General features: G+C 39.7%; 1 protein-coding gene across 1 annotated transcript; it reads left to right on the top strand.

The window, feature by feature from the left end:
* Positions 24,243-25,507, top strand: LOC107646749. The gene is made up of 4 exons (XM_016350911.1): positions 24,243-24,530; positions 24,711-24,754; positions 24,863-24,986; positions 25,109-25,507. Exons 1-4 carry the CDS (start codon positions 24,243-24,245, stop codon positions 25,505-25,507), a joined length of 855 nt encoding a protein of 284 aa, XP_016206397.1.

Here is a 25,823-nt window from a genome sequence, read left to right on the forward strand (position 1 = left end):
TGGATGTTTAACGAGAAATACGCAACACTGAGAAGATCTCACCACCTTGCCCAATCAAAAGTAAAAAGAAGAAAGAGGTCGGATGAGTTGAAGATCCACCTCACAACAAAGAGGTCGGACGAGTTGAAGGTCCACCTCACACCAAAGAGGTCGAACAAGTTGAAGGTCCACCTCACACCAAAGAGGTCGGACGAGTTGAAGGTCCACCTCACAACAAAGAGGTCGGACGAGTTGAAGGTCCACCTCACACCAAAGAGGTCGGGCGAGTTGAAGGTCCACCACACACCGAAGAGGTCAGACGAGTGGAACATCCACCTCACACCAAAGAGGTTGGACAAGTTGAACGTCTACCTCACCCTCCTAAGAGACGTGTTCATATGATAAATGGAGGATTCGCAGGAGGTTCGATCTCCAAATCATCTTGCAAAAGACACCTCAAAGAGGTATATTAAGGAAGGGAGAGAGGTTTGAAAAGCACAACGGAATGCGAACAAGCCTTCCGAGATTTTAAAATTCTTGGGGCAACCACCCATTCTCACCAGACCCCGGGAAAGTGAAGAACTCATATTATACCTCGCAGTGGGAAGTCGGGCAATAGCCTCAGCACTAGTCAGAGAAGACGAAAGTGGGCAACAACCCATCTACTTCATCAGCAAAGCTCTATAAGGGGCCGAACTAAACTATCAAAAGATAGAAAAAGTTCGCCTACGCCCTCGTACTCACCTCTCAACGACTCCACCCATACTTTCAATCTCACACTATCAGAGTTCGGACCAACCAGCCCATAAAAGGCATCCTACAGAAAACAAACTTAGCTGGAAGAATCCTACAGAGGACAGCTCGGATAATTCGGGGGACCCTGGACAAAACCAGAGAACATCTCAGACAATTCGGGGGACCCTGGAAAAAAACAGAAAACAGCTCAGACAAATCGGGGAAAATGAAGTCCGACACATAGAATGCCCGAGCTGATGCATTTTCAAAACCAGCCAGTACCAACAACTCGGACAAAATCGGAGAAAATGAAGTCCGACACATAGAATGCCCGAGCTGATGCATTTTCAAAATTAGCCAACATCAAACCAGGGGGCAATAACAGAAGCCTCATCCAGGCTACATTACAAGACCACAACAAGTCGATCTCGAAGGCGGTATAAAGAATGTACTCAGGGTCAGCCACAGTAACACGCATTAAAACTATGAAATCCAACAAATCAGACATGCTATCTGGGATCTTAGTAGACATCTCAATGACATAGGTCGACTTTGGGGTTACTACCAAACAACTCGGGCAAATAAGAAAATAACTCGGACAATAATAGCAAAATATCAAGTACCATACATGGTAGTAAAAGGGAAACCCCAGGACTCACACGAAAGTCCAGGGGGACCCTTTGGAGGCAACAACAAGGCAAGAACACAGAAAAAAGAAGTCGACAATCTCTACCCAAACAGTCCGAACACCTCTCAAACAAAAGGTCAAAACAAAAGCTAGAACTTTTGTACAAAAGGAGTCAGGCAACGATGAAAAGAAACAGGAACAGCAACCAAACCCTAAGCAAAGAACACATTCTTCTCAAAGGCGAATGACAAAAGAAAAGTGACAACAAACGATAAAAGATGCAAATTTTTTGCTGAAAGAACCCAAGTTCTTCAGAGCAAATACAAAGTCAAAGCCTTACATCAAAAGCATGCCAACTTCCCTATAGCCCCACCTGAAGAGCTCCCACAAGTCCTATGGGCATATCGGACAACCCCACACTCCACTACAGAGGAATCACCCTTCCGATTAGCTTACGGAATGGAGGCAATGATCCTAGTGGAGGTCAAAGAAGGATTGCCCAGAGTGATCCACTACAGTGAAGAGGCCAACTCCCAACTTCAAAAGGAAGAACTCAACCTTCTTCCAGAAACCCGAGAAAGAGCTCGGATCAAGGAAGAGGCGTTAAAACGTCAAATGGCCTCAAGATACAATCGGAAGGTAATCTAGCAACAACGATCTCATCCTAATCCGAAATGACATCAGAATAGGTTGGTCAGGAGAAGAGAAGCTAGCAGCCAACTGGAAAGGACGACACCAAGTTGTTCAGAATAATTGGGAAAGGTTGCTACAAAGTGTCCAACCTCGAGGGGCAAGAGCTACCAAGGTCATGGCATGCCTGCAATCTAAAAAGGGCGCCAGGCCGAGATCCAAAAAGATTACCCAACCTAGAAAGGTAAGTACTAACATGTACACACTCTTATCTTCATTTTATCATTTAAAAGATTGCAGATTCCCTAAAAACTTTGCTACCAAGACGCCCGACTACGGCAGGTCGGCAAGGTGAACACCAAATTCACCTCCGATCATGACAAAGTCAGCAAGATGAAAACCAAATTCATCGTCCGATTACAAAGCGACAAGTTGGCAAGGTGAAAACCAACTTCACCACCCGACCATGATGAAAACCGAATTCATCGTTTGATTTCGACAAAGGTCGACAAAGTGAAAACAAAATTCATTGCTATACCAAGACACATTAATCTGAAACGCAAAATTTCACTGCCGGATCACAACAAGGTCGGCGGAGTGAAAACCAAATTCACCGCTCGATCACGATAAAAGTCAGCAAAGATGAAACCAGAATTCATCGCCCGATTTCGACAAGGTCGGCAAAAAAGTGAAAGCAGAATTCATCGCCCGATTATAAAGCTACAGATCGGCAGAAAGTGAAAATCAAATTCACTACACGATCACGATAAAGACCAACAAAGATGAAAACCAAATTCATCTAAAGGTCGACTAAAGGGTGGAACTCACCTTCTACAAATCGGCAAAGATGAAAATTGAATAATGCAAGAAGTTATCGAAAGTGATCTGGAGAAAAGACCTGACAAGGTCTTAATGGATTGCTAAATAATAACTTAAAGACTGGCCGACGTTAAGAAGTCGAACCAAGTCAACCCAAGTTATAAGTAAACCCTGGAAAGAGGTCTGGCCAACCCTATAAAAGAGGATTACTTTAACTTAGAAGGGCCCGACATGACGAAGTCGGCCCAAAACATAAAAGTTATAAAAGTAATACCTGAAAGAGACCTGAACAAGGTCCAAGAAAGAGGATTACAAAAATAACTTAGAAGGGCCCGACATGACGAAGTCGGCCCAAAACATAAAAGTTATAAAAGTAATCCCTGAAAGAGACCCGAACAAGGTCCAAGAAAGAGGATTACAAAAATAACTTAGAAGGGCCTGACATGACGAAGTCGGCCCAAAACGAAAAGTTATAAAAAGTAATCCCTAAAAGAGACCTGACAAAGGTCCAAAAAAGAGGATTGCTAGAAATAACTTAGAAGAGGCCGACATGAAGAAGTTAGCCCGAGCCAATTAAAGCTACAGATTGGACCGACGAGAAGAAGTCGGACCAACGAAAGCTACAGCTTGGACCGACAAGAAGAAGTCAGACCAACGAAAGCTACAGCTTGGACCGACAAGAAGAAATCGGACCAATGAAAGCTATAGCTTGGACCGACAAGAAGAAGTCGGACCAACGAAAGCTACAACTTGGACCGACAAGAGAAGTCGGACCAACGAAAGCTAAAGAAGGATCGACAAGAGAAGTCGAACCAACGAAAAACGTGCGCTAAAAGGGACATAGCTTTGCCCAAAAAGCCACGGCTCCACGACAAAGCTATCAAAAATGTTCAGACTAACTAAAAAGGTTCTACCAAAGAACACTAAAAAGTTGTCGGACAAGTTAGCCCCAAAGGACCACCTCGACCAAGCAGAAAGTGGACAAAACAAAAAGAGGTCGGATAGCAAAATGCCAACACTCTATAAACATATCACAAAGGCCAAGGAAAGGTCAAAAGACCAAAGTCAAAAGTGCTTCGCTGAAAAGTCCAAAGTCTTGAAAAAAGACACTGCTTAAAAAAGCAAAAAGCACGGCCTCAAAGACGGAGCTAAAAAGTCATCCAAACAAACTATAAAAAGGTTCCCTATCGGAATACTACCTAAAAAGTTGTTGGATTATGACTAAAAAGCCCGAGCGGTGAAGACAAACAAGTCGGAAGAAAGCTGAAAAGACCTCTCAACAAACTAAAAAGGGCAATACCAGACTCGCACAAAGGAGAAACTACTCAAGATCGACCAAAGTCAAGATGCTTGAGCACGACTTCCTCAAAGAGATCGAAGCTCTGAAAGCACGATCTCGCGGAAAGGTCCGAACTCAAGCAGGGGCAAAGACGTACAGGTCGACGTCAGCTAAGAAGAGGCGCAAGTACGATCTCAAAAATGAACAAGCCAAAAGGTTGGGAAACAACTTAAGGCACAAATGTGCTTAGCTAAAATGGATACAACTCCACTCAAAGAAGGCACAATCTCAAAACAGGGCTACGAACGTCATCCGAGACTAAAAAAAGGTTCTATATAAAGAACACTAAAAAGTCATAAGACAAGTCACTAAAAGCCCGAATATCAAGCCGCATGGATAACTTCGCCAAGGCATAGGGTTGTCAACACAAACTTAAAGCAAGGCATGATCTAGAAGGCAAGGGTAGAAACCCACACTACCACTCAAAAGAGGACGGACTGTGAAGTACCAAACTTCTAGAAAATCTGCAAAAGATTGCAAAGCAACGAAGAAACAAGCCAGACAGATGCTTGAGCACGACTTCCATGGAGATCGAAGCTCTGAAAAGCACTATCTCACGGAAAGATCGAACTCAAGCAGGGGCACTGTTCATACCCTGGGTCAAAGCTGTCCGACTCGGGATGTTTAGCGACAAGCCGACCGACCTCTTCAGATCAGACTATCCGACCTCCTAGAAGGTTGGCCCAAGACCGACCTCTTGGAAGGTTGGCTCATTATCGACCTCTACTTAAAGAGCTCGGCCAATGTCTGACCTCTTCTCAAAGAGCTCGTACAAAATGCCACAGAGGCCCATGTAGGCCCAAACAAAGGAACACAGCCCAATCTGAAGGCAGCTAAAGCCCAGAAAGATAAAGGCGGTTCCCCAGAAGATAAGATGACCTCACTCAAAGATAAGATGAGATAAGATAAGATAACTAAGGTCACTCTACACCATTATAAATACACTGGAGCACCCAGGTATAACTCATACTCTGATTCTACTAAAAACCTGCTTAATACCCATGCTAACTTAAGCATCGGAGTCTCTTGCAGGTACCCCCCACCCTCCGGTGACGAAGGATCAGCAGCGCATCTAGTCCAACAAGTCAGACACGACAGCTCCGGCCGCCGCCCACCAGTCGGATACGTCATCTCTGACCAGCATAGAAGATCTCGTCCGAGATCGACCTATAGTTTCAGGTAACCCTCGGAACAGTTACCATACTGAGAACCTCCGGTTCTCATTCCATACTTTCTTGTTATTTTTCAGATCCAGATCATAACCTACCTTGGTGACTTACGTGATGGTAACAGCGTAGAGGATCTTTATTCCATTTTGGAGTCATTTTGGATATTCTGCTTAGTTTCTCTCACTTTTGTATTTACTTTTGCTTTATAAGCTTACTTTGAGAGAGATATATTGTATATGCTGGTTTTACTTTCAAAATTCCGTATTGTCTGTATATAACTAGTCTACTCAAACTCCGCGAGCTGCGGCTAGTTCTTTATGGCTATTATACTCTTATATCTATATATATACTATTATCGTGTACCTTAACCTTGTGCCTTAAGTTTGTAGTTTCATGTGAACGTTTTGCGCTTTTGTAATTCTATATTTGAGCTTATTTCTTCATCAGGCTTCTAAAAATAATATTCCTTTCTATATATATATATATTTATTTATGGATAAGCCTTAGAATTGTCGTAACCTTCGATTAACCTTTGCTTTACGGCATGAGGTAAGGCTTAGGCTAATTAGGGTGTTACATTTAGTGGTATCAGAGCAGTTCATCCTTGTGAGCCTGAGGGATGGATCGTTTGTGCTTCATTGCATATTCTATGTCTTTTTCTTTCATGCTATTTAGGTTATCTGCTTGATATATGGATAGCATGCTTATTTGTGAGTGCCTTTTTGGGATAATTGAAGCACTAGGCTTTTGATATTGAGACTGATCACCTTGATATCGACTGTTTCGTGCAGACATAAACCTTAATGGCTACTCCTGGACGAGATCGTATGCGTACACGGGGAGAAAATGAGAATAACCGACTGGCCGATAACCATTCCGAGTTCATGGCGGCGATGGCCAACCTGGCTAATACTATGCAAGCAGTACAGAGGTTGGGTCAACTGGCGGGGAACAGAAACGGTAATGGAAATGGGAACGGAAATAGGGAAGGTGCCGGTAATGACTTGGGAGGTGCTCCGATGATTTTGGCTTCATTTTTGAAAGTTTGTCCACCGACTTTCAGAGGTTCGACCAACTCAACTGAAGCAGACAATTGGTTCCGAGCTATGGAGCGCGCACTACAGGCTCAACGTGTCCTGGCTAACCAATACATGGAGTTTGTGGCCTATCAACTGTTAGGAGAGGTACAACATTGGTGGCAAGGAGAGTGCCAGTTGCTGCGATTTTCGAATGTAGAGATTCCTTGGGATGTGTTTCAAACGGTGTTCTATAGGAAGTATTTTCTGGAGTCGGTAAGAGAAGCAAAGGAGTTTGAGCTTATGCAGCTGAAGCAAGGCTCGTTTTCTGTGGCCGAATACACTAGTAGGTTCGAGGAACTCTGTAGGTTTTCTAGGGTGTGTCAAGGTGCCCCGGAATCCTATGAGAGTTGGAAGTGCGTTAAATATCAAGGAGGCTTGGAGGATGACATTATGACCGCTGTGGCTCCTTTAGAGATTCGAACTTTCTTTGAGCTTGTGAACAAGGCGAGGGTTGTAGAGGACTGTGCCAAAAAGGTAGCTGAGGCAAAAGGAAATCGTAGTTATACTGACAACCGAGGTCGTGGCAATTACCTTGCACCAAGGGGACAAAACTTCAAGAGAAATGGTGAAGGGAAGTGGTCAAGAGCTTACTCCCCTGGTTTGAGGTGTCAAGAGTGTGGGAACTATCATCCGCATACGCCATGTCGGTTGGATATGAAACTATGCTACAAGTGTGGTGCACTGGGACACTTGGTTAGAGATTGTCTATGTGGAGGAACACAGGAGGCAGGTCGATCACAACAATATAGTTGAGGTAATTATGAAGCCAATAACCAAACCTTAACTTATTTTCATGGAGAGAATATCGTTTTTTGTGATATCAGAACTTAGAGTTACATCAGACGGAAATGAAGGGGGAAAAGAAGATATTTTTTATATGTAGCCGAAATCAGAGTAGGAGGAAAAAATGTAAGAACCGTAATTCTTATCGACCGTTTAGATAATATAAAATAATAAATTAATCTCCCAAAATATGTTCGAGAAATTAGAAGTCTTAATTTAGAAATTTAACGGTGAGATTTAAATTTAGTGAATTTTTCTGAGTGGAAAAATGTAATTTTATCTGAAAAACAACATAAAAATGCAAACCGGTAAATTAACTAGCAGTACTGGCTTAAGTCTGTCCGATACTGTGTGAGAATAATAAAAATAGTAGGAAAACTTAGGAAAAACTTTTAGAATTGAAAACCGGGCACTAATTCTAAAGGTTTTGGCCCAAAGTGGCCCAAACGGGTTAAAAACGCTAACGGATTGGACCGGGCCCAATCCCAATATATATAAACACACTTAATGAGCTTTTCAGCTCATAAACTCCACAAACACACGCACACAGCTGAATTGAGAGGAGAAGGAGAAGAGAGAGCACTGTTCACATTCAACTTATTTTGCTTGTAACTCGAGCTACGGTGCTTCGATTCGCATGCCGTTTGTGGCCACGTGAAGCTCTCGCTGAGCCTGTCATTTCTACCTAAGTATTTTTGGTAAGAAATCATGTTTCACACTCCCTTTCCCAGCCCTAACATTTTCCACGTTTTTAGGTTTGGGTTTTGAAGAAGTTTTGTGATTTTGATTGTTTAGGGGTGATATAGCGTTGGAGTATTGTTGTGTTTTGCCCCTATTTCGATTGGGTAGGGGGAGTGTATTCATATTCCTAGTGGTTTTGTGTATATATCGACCTCTAGGTTGATTTGTGGTATATATATCTATATATATATAGCTTGGATGTGATAATTATTGGAGCTTTTGGATCAAGTTAGGTTGCTTGTTGGTGCTTGGATGCTTGGTTGTAGGTTATTTGGTGGATTCGAAAATAGTGGGAATCGGCGAAGGTATGGCTTCGGTTTCCTTTATGTAATATGTAATATTTTTAGACACTTAGGCTAGTGGTCCATAGGGTAGATTTGAATTGTTGATAGTTGATGCATTCACATTCTTTTCTAGATTAGCTAGTTAGTTTAAGTAGTTTTAGCTTAGTTTTATGCATTTTATTCAAAATAAATAAGCATTTGAATGAAGTTCCCACTATATATTAATATGTCAAAGGCTAAGTGATTTTATGGTTGATTCTAGGCAAATGACATGAGAAAAGTGTTAAAAAATACTTGAATTATAAAAATTTGAGATGCAGAGCTTTGATGAGAGATTGTTTTGTGATCATGGCAGGGGAAAAGAGCGCTACGCTCATTTAAAGAACACTACGTTCCCCTACAGCTCACCCTTTGGCGATACACTCTCTTTCAAAGAGCGCTAAGTTCAAATATGGATTCAAAGTTTGGCTGGCGACGCGTATGCGTCAATGACGCGTACGCGTGTATGTGGCATTGGTGAAGGTTCACGCAAACACGTGAATAGAGCGGCAGCGTGGAAGTGACATTTTGACATCCACGCGTACGCGTGGAGGACATGTACGCATGGGAGAGCATTCTTGGCGCGAGTGCTACGTTCTCATGGAGAGCGCTACCAAGGGACGCGTAGGCATATATCTTCCGTACGCGTGACAAGTACTGAGAAGATGACGACGCGCTCCATTTTCTCAAAGAGTGTTACGTTCTCCTAGAGCTGAATTCAAGTACAAATTAAAAAGCCCACTTGAAGCGTTGGCAAGTACACCTGAAGCAGCCACTGAACTAACATAAATAGGGGGCATCTTGAATTTTAGGGGGCTTCTTCTGGATCTTCTTTTTCAGTTTCTTTTTCTTTTCAGAACTCTTTTGTACTTTTGCACTTTTGAAATTTACCTTCTGCTGAGATTCTACTTTCTGTTTTACAATTTTATTTTCCAGTTCTGAATTTTATTTTTCAGTTTTCATCTTCTGTTTCCAGTTTTATTTTCTCTTTCTTTTCTATGTTCAGTCTAATTTCCAATTTGAGAATTCTGTTTAAACTTAGAGCTATGAATCACTAAACCCCATGTTCACTAGGGAGAGGAGCTCTGTCAATTTTCAATGAATTAATACTTCTTCTTTTCTTCTTAATTCAATTTGATTTATCTAAGAGGAAACACCTGTTCTTCACAGATTCCATTACTATCGAGAGAGGGATTGAATCTATTAGAATTGTGTGATGAACTTGAGAAAGGAGTCATAGAATTCAGTTTAGGATTTATCCTCTCATGATTCTTCTGATTGATATATTCTGGGTTGGTATGTGAGATGTAACCACCCTGAATTAAAATCCTAAGAGTTATGTAGTCTTTGGATTAGAAATTGAACTTCATCTCTTCTCATGACCAATTAGATCACGAGAGTGGCAATTGATTGTGTTGAGAGAAATTGAGTCACCAAGAGATTGGGACTTAATGATTTATAATCTGCCATATATCTATTCACATGATTGAGAAGGGATTGATCACTACTAATTCATGAGAAATCAACATCTCTGATCCCTAGTGATCTCACCCATTATCAATGTTTACTTATGTTCTTTTAGATTTCACGTTACCCAATACCCGATTCCTTTGTTTACATTCTTGCAATTTACAATTTCTGCCAATTACATTCATCTTTTACTTACTTGCTATTTAAGCTTCACTCGTTTACATTTCAGTTCTTATTTTCTTGCCCTTTAAGTTTTTGCTCTTACATTTTCAATCATTAATTTTATTCTTCTTTACTTTCAGTCATTTAAATTCCTTGTCATTTATATTCCTGCATTCTACTTTCATGCTTAAGATAACAAGAAATCACACCAAAAGTTATTTGCCTAACTAGAGCATGATTTAACTAAAATTGCTTAATCCACCAATCCTCGTGGGATCGATCTCACTCTCAGTGAGTTTTATTACTTGATGCGACCTGGTAAACTTGCCTGTAGTTAATACGTGAAATTTAAGTTTTACGTATCATATTTTTGTAGCTGTTGTCGGGGATTGGTAAAGATTAACAATGATTAAGTTAGTGGTAGTCTAGATTAGGCAATTTTCTTTCATTTTATTTAAAGTACATTAACTGTTCGACACTTTGTGTCATCTAACCTCTAACAACACTCTGTCATCAGAGTGTACATTTTTTACTTGGTTTGTTTATGATTGTGTATGCCAGGAGGAAGGAGGGAAGCATATACTTCTTTTGATTCTGAGCCTGAAAGAACCTTCTTGAGACTTAAGAGAGAAGCAAGAGGGAAATGGGTAATTGGTGAAGAGGACTCAGAAGAAGAGGATCAAGTTATGGAGGACAATCTGCATAATCCTCCTAAGGATGTTGCTAATAACAATGGACCACCTAGAAGAGTTTTGGCCTCATGCACCATTCTCAATGCAAGGAACTGTGGAAGCAGCATACTCACTCCAAATGTCTATGCCAATAACTTTGAGTTGAAGCCTCAACTTATCACTTTGGTGCAGAACAATTGCTCTTATGGAGGGGGTCCTCTTAAAGACCCAAATAAACACCTATCTGTCTTCTTGAGGATATGTGAAACTGTCAAGACAAATAGTGTGCATCCAGATATTTACAAGTTGTTGTTATTTCTATTCTCTTTGAGGAACAAGGCATCCCAATGGCTGGAGACATTTCCCAAAGAAAGCATCAATAACTGGGATGATTTGGTGAGCAAGTTCCTAGCTAAATTTTACCCACCTCAGAAAATCATCAGGTTAAAGACAGAAGTACAGACTTTCACTCAAATGGATGGAGAGTCACTTTATGAGGCATGGGAGAGATATAAAGCCTTGATAAGGAAATGCCCACCTGACATGTTCAGTGAGTGGGTCAGACTTCAAAATTTCTATGAGGGTTTGAATCTAAAGGCTCAAGAGGCTTTGGATTACTCTGCAGGAGGCTCACTACAGCTAATGAAAACAGCCGAAGAAGCTTAAAATCTCATAGACACTGTAGCCAACAACCAATACTTCTATGCTCATCAAAGGCAATGCCAACCAATTCAAACTCCAAAGAAAGGTGTATTGGAGCTTGAGGGTGTGGACACTATCTTAGCACAGAACAAATTGATGCACCAACAAATCCAACAGCAAATGGAAATGGTGGCAAAGAGAATAGATGGACTTCAATTGGCTGCAGTGAACACAGCAAATCAACCTTCAAGTGAATGGGGCCAAGGTGAAGAAGCTTTTGAGAAATGTAACAATGAGCAACAACTAGAGCAAGTTTAGTACATGAATAACACCTCAGGCTCTTCTCAATGTGACTTCCATGGTGATACATACAATTCATCATGGAGAAATCATCCTAACTTGAGGTGGGGTGATAATCAAAATTCATGGCAGAAGAACCATTCCAACAACTCCCGCAACACAAACAACCAAAATCACTCATCCACCACCACTAACCAATACAGAAAACCACAAAACTCGTATCAGCAACCCCACAACAACTCACAAGCTCACCAAAATAACTTCTCCACACCACCATTCAACTCACAAAACACCCACCTCAACATTCCAAATAACTGCCAGCATCAACAATCTTACCTCAACATACCACCCATTGACCACCAAGAAACCAGAATCTCAACCCTTGAAGCAACCTTGCAAGCCCTTAACCAAACCACACAAACACTTGCTCAAACTACACAAGGTTTAGCTAAAGGACAAAAGAGCCTAGTTAAGGGACAAGAGAGACAAGAGGCCAATATGGCTAGACAAGAGGCCAATATGGCTAGACAAGATGCCACAATGAGAAGTCTTGAGAGACAAATGGGACAATTGGCCAGAAAATTTGCTGAGCGACCAACTAATGCTTTTCCCTGTGACACAATCCCTAATCCAAGAGAGGAATGCAAAGTAATCCAGCTAAGGAATGGAAAGACTGTGAAAAATGACAAGGGTGCTAACAAGAAAGAAGTAGAAGAGGACAAGAATGATCAAGAAAGTTCCAAGAAGGAGGAGGAATCACAAGTTTCAAAGAAGGGAACGCAAGTCATGAAAGAGCAACCACAAGAGAAAAAAAGGAGGTGAAGCCATATATTCCTCCTCTGCCATACCCTCAGAGGTTGAAAAAGGAGATCAAAGACCAGGAATTTCCCAAGTTCTTAGAGATTTTCAAGAAGCTGAAAATTAACCTCCCAATTGCTGAAGCTTTGGAGCAAATTCCATTGTATGCAAAATTCTTCAAGGAACTCATCAACAAGAAGAGAAGCTGGAGTGAAAAAGAAACTGTGATCTTGACCTAAGAGTGCAGTGCAATCATTCAAAAGGGACTTTCACCAAAACTCAAAGATCCAGGGAGCTTCTTTATACCATGCACTATTGGGAATATGGCTATAGATAAAGCACTCTGTAACCTGGGGGTAAGTATTAATCTGATGCCTTTTGCCATGATGAAGAAATTGATGATAGAAGAGGTTAAGCCTACATGGATGTCATTACAACTTGCTGACAGATCCCTCAAAATACCAAATGGAGTGGTGGAGAACTTACTGGTGAAAGTTGGGAAATTCATTTTTCCAGCTGATTTTGTGATTCTGGATATGGATGAGGAAGGGAACAACTCAATTATCCTTGGAAGACCCTTTCTAGCAACTGCCAGGGCAATCAATGATGTTGAGAAGGGAGAAATGGTTCTCAAAATGCATGAGGAGCAATTGGTTATTAATGTTTTTAAAGCAATGCAATACCCTGCAAAAAAAGAAAATTGCATGAGGCTTGACATGATAGATGATTTGGTTGAAAAAGTATTTGAAGCAGACCAATGTAAAGACCATGAAGGGGAAACTTAGGACATTCAAGAGGAAGATTCACAAGAGGCAGAAGCATTGGAAGATTCAAGTGAAGTTAAGGAGGAAGAGATGCCAAAGCAAGATTTGAAACCTTTCCCTCCTCATCTCAAATATGCATTCCTTGATGGAAAAGATAACCTACCAGTAATCTTTAATTCATCCTTGAGCAAGCAAGATGAAGCCAAACTAATTGGGGTGTTGAAAACTCACAAGACAGTTTTAGGGTGGACAATTGATGATATCAAAGGTATAAGCCCTGCTATTTGTATGCACAAGATCTTGCTAGAAGAAGATTAAAGACCAGTGGTACAACCTCAAAGGAGGCTTAACCCAACCATGAAGGAAGTAGTTCAGAAGAAGGTAATGAAGTTATAGAATGCTAGAATCATATATCCAATTTCTGACAGCTCTTGGATAAGCCCAATGCAAGTGGTACCAAAGAAAGGAGGCATGACTGTCATCTTCAATGAGAAGAATGAACTCATCCCTACAAGGATAGTGACAGGGTGGAGGATGTGTATTGACTATAGAAGGCTGAATGATGCCACAAGGAAGGACCACTTCCCTCTTCTTTTCATTGATCAGATGTTAGAAAGATTGGCTGGCCATGCTTACTTTTGCTTCTTGGATGGGTACTCCGGATACAATCAGATAGTGGTGGACCTCAAGGACCAAGAAAAGACCTCCTTCACTGTCCATTTAGAGTCTTTGCCTGCAGAAGAATACCCTTTGGGCTGTGCAATGCCCTTGCTACCTTTCAAAGGTGTATGCTTTCCATATTTTCTAACATGGTAGAAAAATTTTTAGAGGTCTTCATGGAAGATTTTTCTGTCTTTGGCAATTCATTTGATACTTGCTTGCATCATCTAACTCTTGTCTTGAAAAGATGTCAAGAAACTAATTTGGTTTTAAATTGGGAAAAATGTCATTTCATGGTTCCTGAGGGGATAATTCTTGGGCATAAGGTTTCAAGCAAGGGTATAGAAGTTGATAAAGCTAAGATAGAGATCGTAGAAAAGCTTCCTATACTAGTTAATGTGAAAGCAATGAGAAGTTTCTTAGGGCATGCTGGCTTTTATAGGAGATTCATCAAAGATTTTTCAAAGATAGCTAAACCACTAGGAAACTTGTTAGTGGTTGACAATCCTTTTGTCTTTGATGATAGCTGTAAGCATGTGGTATGCGAAATTGTTACTCTGAGGTTGTAAAATTTGTTGTTCGTTCTCTCCCTGGCAATGGCGCCAATAACTGGTGCACAATAACATGGTCCAAGCATAACTTCACAACTTCGCACAACTAACCAGCAAGTGCACTGGGTCGTCCAAGTAATAAAACCTTACGTGAGTAAGGGTCGATCCCACGGAGATTATTGGCTTGAAGCAAGCTATGGTCACCTTGTAAATCTCAGTCAGGCGGATATCAAATAGTTATGGAGTTTTCGAATATTAATAATAAATAAACAGAAAATAAAGATAGAAATACTTATGTAATTCATTGGTGGGAGTTTCAGATAAGCATATAGAGATGCGTTCGTTCCTCTGAACTTTTGCTTTCCTGCTATCTTCATCCAATCAATCCTACTCCTTTCCATGGCTGGCTTTATGTAAGGACATCACCGTTGTCAATGGCTAATTTTTGTCCTCTCTGTGAAAATGGTCCGATGTGCTGTCACTGCATGGCTAATCATCTGGAGGCATCACCATTGTCAATGGCTGCATCCCATCCTGTTGTGAAAAAGGTCCAAATGCTCTGTCACAGCACGGCTAATCATCTGAGGTTCTCGATCATACTGGAATAGGATTCACCCTCCTTTTGCGTCTGTCACTACGCCCAGCACTCGCGAGTTTGAAGTTCGTCACAGTCATTCAATCCCAGAGTCCTACTCGGAATACCACAGACAAGGTTTAGACTTTCTGAACTCTCATGAATGCCGCCATCAATCTAGCTTATACCACAAAGATTCTGATTAAGAGATCCAAGAGATACTCATTCAATCTAAGGTGGAACAGAAGTGGTTGTCAGGCATGCGTTTGTGGGGGAATGATAATGATTGTCCCGTTCATCACATTCATGTTGAAGTGCGAATGAATATCTTAGAAGCGGAATAAGTTGAATTGAATAGAAAAACAGTAGTACTTTGCATTAATTCATGAAGAACAGCAGAGCTCCACACCTTAATCTGTGGAGTGCAGAAACTCTACCATTGAAAAATACATAAGTGAATAGAGGGTAAGCATGGCCGAGTTGCCAGCCTCCCATGGAGGTCTAGAGATCTAAAAATGATCAAAAGATGTCTAATACAATAGTAAAAAGTCCTATTTATACTAAACTAGCTACTAGGGTTTACAGAAGTAAGTAATTGATGCATAAATCCACTTCTGGGGCCCACTTGGTGTGTGCTTGGGCTGAGCTTGAATGTTACACATGCAGAGGCTCTTTTTGGAGTTGAACGCCAGGTTGTAACGTGTTTCTGGCGTTCAACTCTGGTTTGTGACGTGTTTCTAGCATTTAACTCCAGACTGCAGCGTAGAACTGGCGTTCAACGCTCTTTTGCGTCATCTAAACTTGGCCAAAGTATGGACTATTATATATTTCTGGAAAGCTCTGGATGTCTACTTTCAAACGCAATTAGAAGCGCGCCATGTTGAGTTCTGTAGCTCCATAAAATCTACTCTGAGTGCAGGGAGGTCAGAATCCAACAGCATCAGCAGTCCTTCTTCAACCTCTGAATCTGATTTTTGCTCAAGTCCCTCAATTTCTCTAGTTCTGTATGTTGATTCTTGAACACAGCTACTTTATGAGTCTTGACCGTGGCCCTAAGCACTTTGTTTTCCAGTATTACCACCAGATACATAAATGCCACAGACACATAACTGGGTGAACCTTTTCAGATTGTGACTCAGCTTTGCTAAAGTCCCCAATTAGAGGTGTCCAGGGTTCTTAAGCGCACTCTTCTTTTGATTTGGACCTTGACTTTAACCGCTCAGTCTCACGTTTTCACTTGGCACCTTCACGCCACAAGCACATGGTTAGGGACAGCTTGGTTTAGCCGCTTAGGCCAGGATTTTTTTCCTTTAGGCCCTCCTATCCACTGATTCTCAAAGCCTTGGGATCCTTTTTATTTACCCTTGCCTTTTGGTTTTAAGGGTTATTGGCTTTTTGCTCTTGCCTTTTGGTTTTAAGAGCTTTTGGCTTTTTCTGCTTGCTTTTTCTTTTTCTTTCTATTTTTTTTTTCGCTATTTTTTTTCGCAAGCTTCCTGTATTCACTGCTTTTTCTTGCTTCAAGAATCAAGTTTATGATTTTTCAAATTATCAAATAACATGTCTCCTTGTCATCATTCTTTCAAGAGCCAACATATTTAACATTCATGAACAACAACTGCAAAAGACATATGCACTGTTCAAGCATTCATTCAGAAAACAAAAAGTATTGTCACCACATCAATATAATTAAACTAAGTTCAAGGATAAATTCGAAACTCATGTACTTCTTGTTCTTTTGAATTAAAACAGTTTTCATTTAAGAGAGGTGATGGATTCATAGGACATTCATAACTTTAAGACAAAGTTACTAAATACTAATGATCATGTAATAAGACACAAACATGGATAAGCACTTAACATAAAGAAAACGAAAAACAGAGAATTTAAGAACAAGGAATGAGTCCACCTTAGTGATGGTGGCGTTTTCTTCTTGAGGAACCAATGATGTCCTTGAGCTCTTCTATGTCTCTTCCTTGTCTCTGTTGCTTGATCCCTAGTGATTTTGGTGTTCCTATCCTTAGTTGCTCCCAATAATTGTGTGAGGGAAAATGTATCCCCTGAGGTATCCCAGGGATCTCTTAATTTGCAGTCAAATTTTCTACCACTGAGCTATAGATCCTTTACATGAATCTCTCCATCTCCCATGACTTGGAGGTAGAAGCTTTTGTCTTCCCTTTTCTCTTCTCTCTTTTTTTTTTTGTTTTTTTTTTGTGTTATTTTTTGTTTTTTTTTTTTTGAGGTTTCTCTGGCCTTAGGTGCCATCAATGGTTATGGAAAATCAAAATAAGCAATGCTTTTACCACACCAAACGTAGAATGTTGCTCGCCCTCGAGCAAGAGAAGAAAGAATAGATGAAGAAGAAGATGTGGAAGAAACTAGGATTATGAGGAGGGAAGGTGGGGATCCTGTGGGATCCACAGATCCTGAGACGATCCTGTGAGGTTCACAGATCTTGAGGTGTCAAGGATTTACATCCCTGTACCAATTAGGCATGTAAAATGCCTTTGCATGCAATTCTGGCGTTTAAACGCCGAACTGATGCTTGTTCTGGGCGTTCAACGCCCAGATGCAGCATATTTCTGGCGTTGAACGCCAGCTTCATGCTTGTTTCTGGCGTTCAGCGCCAGCTCCATGCTCTGTTCTGGCGTTGAACGCCAGCCAGATGCTCCTTACTGGCGTTTGAATGCCAGTGAACTCCTCCTCCAGGGTGTGCTGTTTTTAATGCTGTTTTTGATTTTTCTTCAATTTTTTCAGTTATTTTTGGGACTCCACATGATCATGAACCTATGAAGACTTATAACTAATAAAAATATAATTAAATAAAAATTGGGTTACCTCTCAACAAGCGCTTCTTTAATGTCAATAGCTTGACAGTGGGCTCTCATGGAGCCTCACAGATGTTCAGAGCATTGTTGAGACTCTCCAACACCAAACTTACAGTTTGGATATGGGAGTTCAATACCAAACTTAGAGTTTGGTTGTGGCCTCCCAACACCAAACTTAGAGTTTGACTGTGGGGTTGACTCTATTTTGAGAGAAGCTTTTTATGCTTCCTCTCCATGGGTACAGAGAGATATCCTTGAGTTTTAAACACAAGGTTGTCCTCATTTAATTGAAGGATCAATTCTCCTCTGTCCACATCAATCACAGCTCTTGCTGTGGCTAAGAAGGATCTTCCAAGAATGATGGATTCATCCTCATCCTTCCCAGTATCTAGGATTATGAAATCAGAAGGGATGTAAAGGCCTTCAACCTTTACTAACATGTCCTCTACTTGTCCATAAGCCTCTTTTCTTGAGTTATCTGCCATCTATAATGAGATTCTAGTAGCTTGCACCTCAAAGATTCCAAGTTTCTCCATTACAGAGAGTGGCATGAGGTTTATTCCTGACCCAAGGTCACATAGAGCCTTCTCAAAGGTTATGGTGCCTATGGTACAAGGTATTAGGAACTTTCCAAGATCCTGTTTCTTTTGAGGCAAACTCAGTTGATCCAATGCATTTAGTTCATTGGTGAGCAGGGGAGGTTCATCTCCCCAAGTCTCATTACCAAATAAATTGGCATTCAGCTTCATGATTGCACCAAGGAACTTGGCAACTTGCTCTTCAGTAACATCTTCATTCTCTTCAGAAGAAGAATACTCTTCAGAGCTCATGAATGGCATAAGGAGGTTCAATGGAATCTCTATGGTCTCTACATGAGTCTCAGATTCCTTTGGTTCCTCAGAAGGAAACTCCTTATTGATCACTGGACGTCCCAGGAGGTCTTCTTCCTTGGGATTCACGTCCTCCCCTTCGTCCTTGGATTCGGCCATGTTGACTATGTCAATGGCCTTGCACTCTCCGTTTGGATTTTCTTCTGTATTGCTTGGGAGAGTACTAGGAGGGATTTCAGTGATCTTCTTACTCAGCTGGCCCACTTGTGCCTCCAAATTTCTAATTGAGGACCTTGTTTCATTCATGAAACTCACAGTGGCCTTAGATAGATCAGAGACTAAATTTGCTAAATTAGAGGTATTTTGTTCAGAGTTCTCTGTCTGTTGCTGAGTGGATGATGGAAAAGGCTTGCTATTGCTAAACCTGTTTCTTCCACCATTATTAAAGCCTTGTTGAGGCTTTTGTTGATCCTTCCATGAGAAATTTGGGTGATTTCTCCATGAGGGGTTATAGGTGTTTTCATAAGGTTCACCCATATAATTTACCTCTGCTATTTCAGGGTTCTTAGGATCATAAGCTTCTTCTTCAGAAGATGCCTCTTGAGTACTGTTGGATGCAGCTTGCATTCCATTCAGTCTTTGAGAAATCATATTGACCTGCTGAGTCAATAGTTTGTTCTGAGCCAGTATGGCATTCAGAGTATCAATTTCAAGAACTCCCTTCTTCTGAGGCGTCCCATTACTCACAGAATTCCTCTCAGAAGTGTACATAAACTGGTTATTAGCAACCATGTCAATGAGTTCTTGAGCTTCTGCAGGCGTTTTCTTTAGGTGAATGGATCCACCTGCAGAAGTATCCAATGACATCTTAGCTAATTCAGACAGACCATCATAGAATATATCCAGGATGGTCCATTCTGAAAGCATGTCAGAAGGACACTTTTTGGTCAGTTCCTTGTATCTCTCCCAAGCTTCATAGAGGGATTCACCTTCTTTCTATCTGAAAGTTTGAACATCCACTCTAAGCTTACTCAGCATTTGAGGAGGAAAGAACTTGGCTAAGAAAGCCTTGACCAGCTTATCCCAAGAGTTCAGGCTATCCTTAGGTTGAGAGTCCAACCAAATTCTAGCTTTGTCTCTCACAACAAAAGGGAAAAGCATGAGCCTGTAGACTTCAGGATCTACTCCATTAGTCTTAACAGTATCACATATCTGCAAGAATTCAGTTAAGAACTGAAAAGGATCTTCAGATGAAAGTCCATGAAACTTGCAATTTTTTTGCATCAGAGAAATTAATTGAGGTTTAAGCTCAAAGTTGTTTGCTCCAATGGCAGGGATGGAGATGCTTCTTCCATGTAAATTGGAATTAGGTGTAGTGAAGTCACCAAGCATCCTCCTTGCATTATTATTATTTTCGGCTGCCATCTCCTCTTGCTGTTCGAAAATTTCTGTAAGGTTATTTCTGGATTGTTGTATTTTAGCTTCTCTTAGTTTCCTCTTCAGAGTCCTTTCAGGTTCTGGATCTGCTTCAACAAGAATGTTCTTGTCCTTGCTCCTGCTCATATGAAAAAGGAGGGAACAGAAAAAAATAATAATAGGGATCCTTTTTGCCCAGGTATAGAGGTTCCCTTAGGTGAGTGGAAGAAAAGAAGAGTAGAAGAAAAGAAGAAGAGAAAATCTGAACTCAGAGAGAGAGGGGGTTCGGGTTTTGGTGAGTGAGGAAGAGATGTTAGTAAATGAATAAATAAATAGAAAGAGATGAGAGAGAGGGAGGATTTTTGAAAATAAAATTTTGAAAAGGGGTTAGTGATTTTCGAAAATTAGGAATGAAATCAAATTAAAATTAAAAATTGAAACAATTAGTTAATTAAAAAGAATTTTTGAAAAAGAGGGAAGAGATTTTCGAAAATTAGAGAGAGAGAGTTAGTTAGGTAGTTTTGAAAAAGATAAGAAACAAACAAAAAGTTAGTTAGTTAGTTGAAACAAATTTGAAAATCAATTTTGAAAAGATAAGAAGATAGGAAGTTAGAAAAGATATTTTGAAAATCAAATATTTTTGAAAAAGATATGTTTTAAAAAGATATGATTTTGAAAAAGATAAGATAAAAAGATATTTTTGAAAAGATATAATTAAAATTAGTTTTGAAAAAGATTTGATTTTTAAAATCACAATTAATGACTTGATTCACAAGAAATCACAAGATATGATTCTAGAACTTAAAGTTTGAATCTTTCTTAACAAGTAAGTAACAAACTTGAAATTTTTTAATCAAAACATTAATTGTTGATGATATTTTCGAAAATTATGAGATAAAATTAAGAAAAAGATTTTTGGAAAACATTTTTGAAATTTTCGAAAATAATTAAGAAAAATGAAAAAGATTTGATTTTTGAAAAAGGTTTTGAAAAAGATAAGATTTTTAAATTGAAAATTTGATTTGACTCATAAAAACAACTAGATTTTAAAATTTTTTTTGAAAAAGTCAATCAATTTTTTGAAATTTATGAGAGAAAAGGGGAAGATATTTTTTTTTTATTTTTGAATTTTTAATGATGAGAGAGAAAAACATGAAAATGATGCAATGCATGAAAATTTTGGATCAAAACAATGAATGCATGCAAGAATGCTATGAATGTCAAGACGAACACCAAGAACACTTTGAAGATCATGATGAACATCAAGAACATATTTTTGAAAATTTTTATATGCAAAGAAAACATGCAAGACACCAAACTTAGAAATTTTTCATGTATGGACACTATGAATGCAAGAATGCATATGAAAAACAAGAAAATATGAAGATCAAACAAGAAGACTTACCAAGAACAACTTGAAGATCATGAAGAACACTATGAATGCATGAATTTTCAAAAAATGCAAAGAATTTTTAGAAAAAATGCAATTGACACAAAACTTGAAATTGACTCAAGACTCAAACAAGAAACACAAAATATTTTTGATTTTTTTGATTTTATGATTTTTTTTTTGGATTTTTAGAAAATTATTTAAAAAAGAAAAATAAGAATTCCAAAAGTTTTAATATAAATTCCAGGAATCTTGCACTCTTTAGTCTATAGCTCCAATCTGAGGGTTAGACATGGCTTAATAGCCAGTTAAGCTTTAGCATGTAAATCAAGTGGATCAGGAACAGCAGCAGATGGATTAGCAACAACTAGCTTGCTCTTGATAATGTTGGGTTGGAAGCCCCAGTCCAAATGAATTTAGACATGGCTTTACAGCCAGTCAGGCTTCAACATGTTTCATGAAACTCTAGAATTCATTCTTAAAAATTCTGAGGAAAAATATATTTTTGAAAAGATTTATTTATTTATTTATTTATTTTTTTCGAAAATAAAAGAAAAAAAATTTTTTTTTGAAAGATTTTTGAAAACTTTTTGAAAACAAAATAAGAAGAAAATTACCTAATCTGAGCAACAAGATGAACCGTCAGTTGTCCAAACTCGAACAATCCCCGGCAACGGCGCCAAAAACTTAGTATGCGAAATTGTTACTCTGAGGTTGTAAAATTTGTTGTTCGTTCTCTCCCTGGCAATGGCGCCAATAACTGGTGCACAATACCATGGTCCAAGCATAACTTCACAACTTCACACAACTAACCAGCAAGTGCACTGGGTCGTCTAAGTAATAAAACCTTACGTGAGTAAGGGTCGATCCCACGGAGATTGTTGGCTTGAAGCAAGCTATGGTCACCTTGTAAATCTTAGTCAGGCGGATATCAAATAGTTATGGAGTTTTCGAATATTAATAATAAATAAACAGAAAATAAAGATAGAAATACTTATGTAATTCATTGGTGGGAGTTTCAGATAAGCATATAGAGATGCGTTCGTTCCTCTGAACTTTTGCTTTCCTACTATCTTCATCCAATCAATCCTACTCCTTTCCATGGCTAGCTTTATGTAAGGACATCACCGTTGTCAATGGCTACTTTTCGTCCTCTCTGTGAAAATGGTCCGATGTGCTGTCACTGCATGGCTAATCATCTGGAGGCATCACCGTTGTCAATGGCTGCATCTCATCCTCTTGTGAAAAAGGTCCAAATGCTCTGTCACAGCACGGCTAATCATCTGAGGTTCTCGATCATACTGGAATAGGATTCACCCTCCTTTTGCGTCTATCACTACGCCCAGCACTCGCGAGTTTGAAGTTCGTCACAGTCATTCAATTCCAGAGTCCTACTCGGAATACCAAAGACAAGGTTTAGACTTTCCGGACTCTCATGAATGCCGCCATCAATCTAGCTTATACCACGAAGATTCTGATTAAGAGATCCAAGAGATACTCATTCAATCTAAGGTGGAACGGAAGTGGTTGTGAGGCACGCGTTCGTGGGGGAATGATGATGATTGTCACGTTCATCACATTCATATTGAAGTGCGAATGAATATCTTAGAAGTGGAATAAGTTGAATTGAATAGAAAAATAGTAGTACTTTGCATTAATTCATGAAGAACAGCAGATCTCCACACCTTAATCTGTGGAGTGCAGAAACTCTACCGTTGAAAAATACACAAGTGAATAGAGGGTAAGCATGGCCGAGTGGCCAGCCTCCCATGGAGGTCTAGAGATCTAAAAATGATCAAAAGATGTCTAATACAATAGTAAAAAGTCCTATTTATACTAAACTAGCTACTAGGGTTTAGAGAAGTAAGTAATTGATGCATAAATCCACTTCCGGGGCCCACTTAGTGTGTGCTTGGGCTGAGCTTGAATGTTACACGTGCAGAGGCTCTTTCTGGAGTTGAACGCCAGGTTGTAACATGTTTCTGGCGTTCAACTCTGGTTTGTGACGTGTTTCTGGCGTTTAACTCCAGATTGCAACGTAGAACTGGCGTTCAACGCCCTTTTGCGTCATCTAAACTTGGCCAAAGTATGGACTATTATATATTGCTGGAAAGCCCTGGATGTCTACTGTCCAAAGAAATTGGAAGCGCGCCAGTTTGAGTTTTGTAGCTCCAGAAAATCCACTTTGAGTGCAGGGAGGTCAGAATCCAACAGCATCAGCAGTCCTTCTTCAACCTCTGAATCTGATTTTTGCTCAAGTCCTTCAATTTCAGCCAGAAAATACCTGAAATCACAGAAAAACACACAAACTAATAGTAAAGTCCAGAAATGTGAATTTAACATAAAAACTAATGAAAACATCCCTAAAAGTAATTAGATCCTACTAAAAACATACTAAAAACAATGCCAAAAAGCGTATAAATTATCCGCTCATCAGCATGCCTTTGAAACTTTGAAAAATAAACTCACTACAGCACCAATCATCACACCCCCAGATTGAGAATTGCCTTTTGAACTCATATGTGATGCAAGTGACTTTGCAATTGGTGCTGTATTGGGACAGAAAAAGGATAAGCTACATCATGTTATATACTATGCGAATAAGGTGTTAAATGAAGTACAGAAAAATTACACCACCACAGAAAAAGAACTCTTGGCAATTGTATATGTATTTGATAAATTTAGACAATACTTGATTGGTTCTAATGTTGTAATTTATACCGACCATGCTGCTCTCAAGTATCTTATGTCTAAACAGGATGCCAAGCCAAGGCTCATTAGGTGGGTGCTATTACTACAAGAGTTCGATATTGAAGTAAGGGATAGGAAGGAAGTGAGAACCAAGTTGCAGACCATCTTTTAAGACTACCACAAGAAACTAACCCAGAATCTCCACAACCAGTGAATGAGAAATTTTCAGATGAACAACTCTTGTAAATCCAACAAGCTCCTTGGTTTGTAGATATGGCAAACTATAAAGCAGAAAGAAGCATACCACAAGATTTCACTAGACAGCAAGTGAAGAAGTTGCTCACTGAAGCCAAATCATTCTTGTGGGATGAGCCATTTTTGTTCAAAAGATGCCTAGATGGAATGATTAGGAGATGTATACCAGAGGAGGAAATGAAAAATATTTTATGGCATTGTCACAATTCAAGCTATGGTGGGCACATTGGAGTAGGGAGAACAGCTGCAAAAATCCTTCAGAGTGGATTCTATTGGCCTTCTATTTTCAAGGATGCTAGAGAATTTGTAAGCCAATGTAATGAATGCCAGAGAATAGGAGGCTTAACAAGGAAGAATGAGATACCTCAGAAATATATTTTGGAGCTAGAACTATTTGACATATGGGGAATTGACTTCATGGGCCCCTTCCCTCTATCATACTCTTTCAAATACATCCTGGTGGCTGTAGAATATGTTTCAAAATAGGTGGAAGCTATAGCAACCACCACATGTGATGCTAATGTGGTTCTGTAATTTCTCAGAAGAAACATTTTCACTAGGTTTAGAGTACCAAAGGGACTCATAAGTGATGGTGGGAGTCATTTTTGTAATAAACATCTGAACACCCTCCTTCATAGATATGGAGTAACACATAAGGTGGCTACACCTTACCACCCACAGACCAATGGCCAGGCTGAGCAAGCAAATAGGGAGCTAAAGAAGATTTTGGAGAAGACTCTGGGAGCCACAAGAAAAGACTGGGTAAGAAAACTAGATGATGCCCTCTAGGCATATAGAACAGCATTTAAAACTCCTATTGGGAGGTCTCCTTTCCAGTCAGTGTATGTAAAGCTTGCCATCTCCTTGTGGAACTCGAACACAAGGCTTTCTGCGCCACAAAACTCCTCAATCTGGATACTCAAGCAGCTGGGGAGAAAAGATTTCTGCAGCTCAATAAATTGAAAGAATTCAGATTGGAAGCATATGAGAATGCCAGGATATACAAAGAAAGAGTCAAGAAATGGCAAGACAAGAGGATTGCACCTGGAATATTTGAACCAGGACAGAAACTATTGCTTTTCAATTCAAGATTGAAAATTTTCCCTGGGAAGCTTAGATCCAAATGGACTGGTCCTTATACCATCACCAGAGTGTCTCCTCATGGTCACTTAGAATTGCTTGATGAAGTTTCAAAAGAAAAATTCACAGTCAATGGCTATAGAGTGAAGCATTACCTTGGTGGATCATGGAACCAGGAAGGAAGTGTGCATCTGCTGACATGAACAGAGAAGTTGTAACGTCAAGCTAATGACGATAAAAGAGTACTTCATGCGAGGCAACCCATGCATAGTATCCTTTAATTTTTATGCTTTGGTAGTTAGAAATAAAATGTTTCTTCATATGCACTCAAGGAAACAAAAAATCAATTGTCACAGAAAGTTACTAAGGTTGCATGTAGCCTATGATGAACACCAAGTTTGGTGTGAATAAAGACACTTTATGATAGCATCATGAGTCATTGATATTAATTGAGTCTATCTGAGTGATTTAATTGATTAATTTTGCAGCATATTGTCATAATCTAAGTTTGGTGTTCAC

This window comes from Arachis ipaensis, chromosome B06 (genome assembly GCF_000816755.2).
Source record: "Arachis ipaensis cultivar K30076 chromosome B06, Araip1.1, whole genome shotgun sequence".
Taxonomy (NCBI): domain Eukaryota; kingdom Viridiplantae; phylum Streptophyta; class Magnoliopsida; order Fabales; family Fabaceae; genus Arachis; species Arachis ipaensis.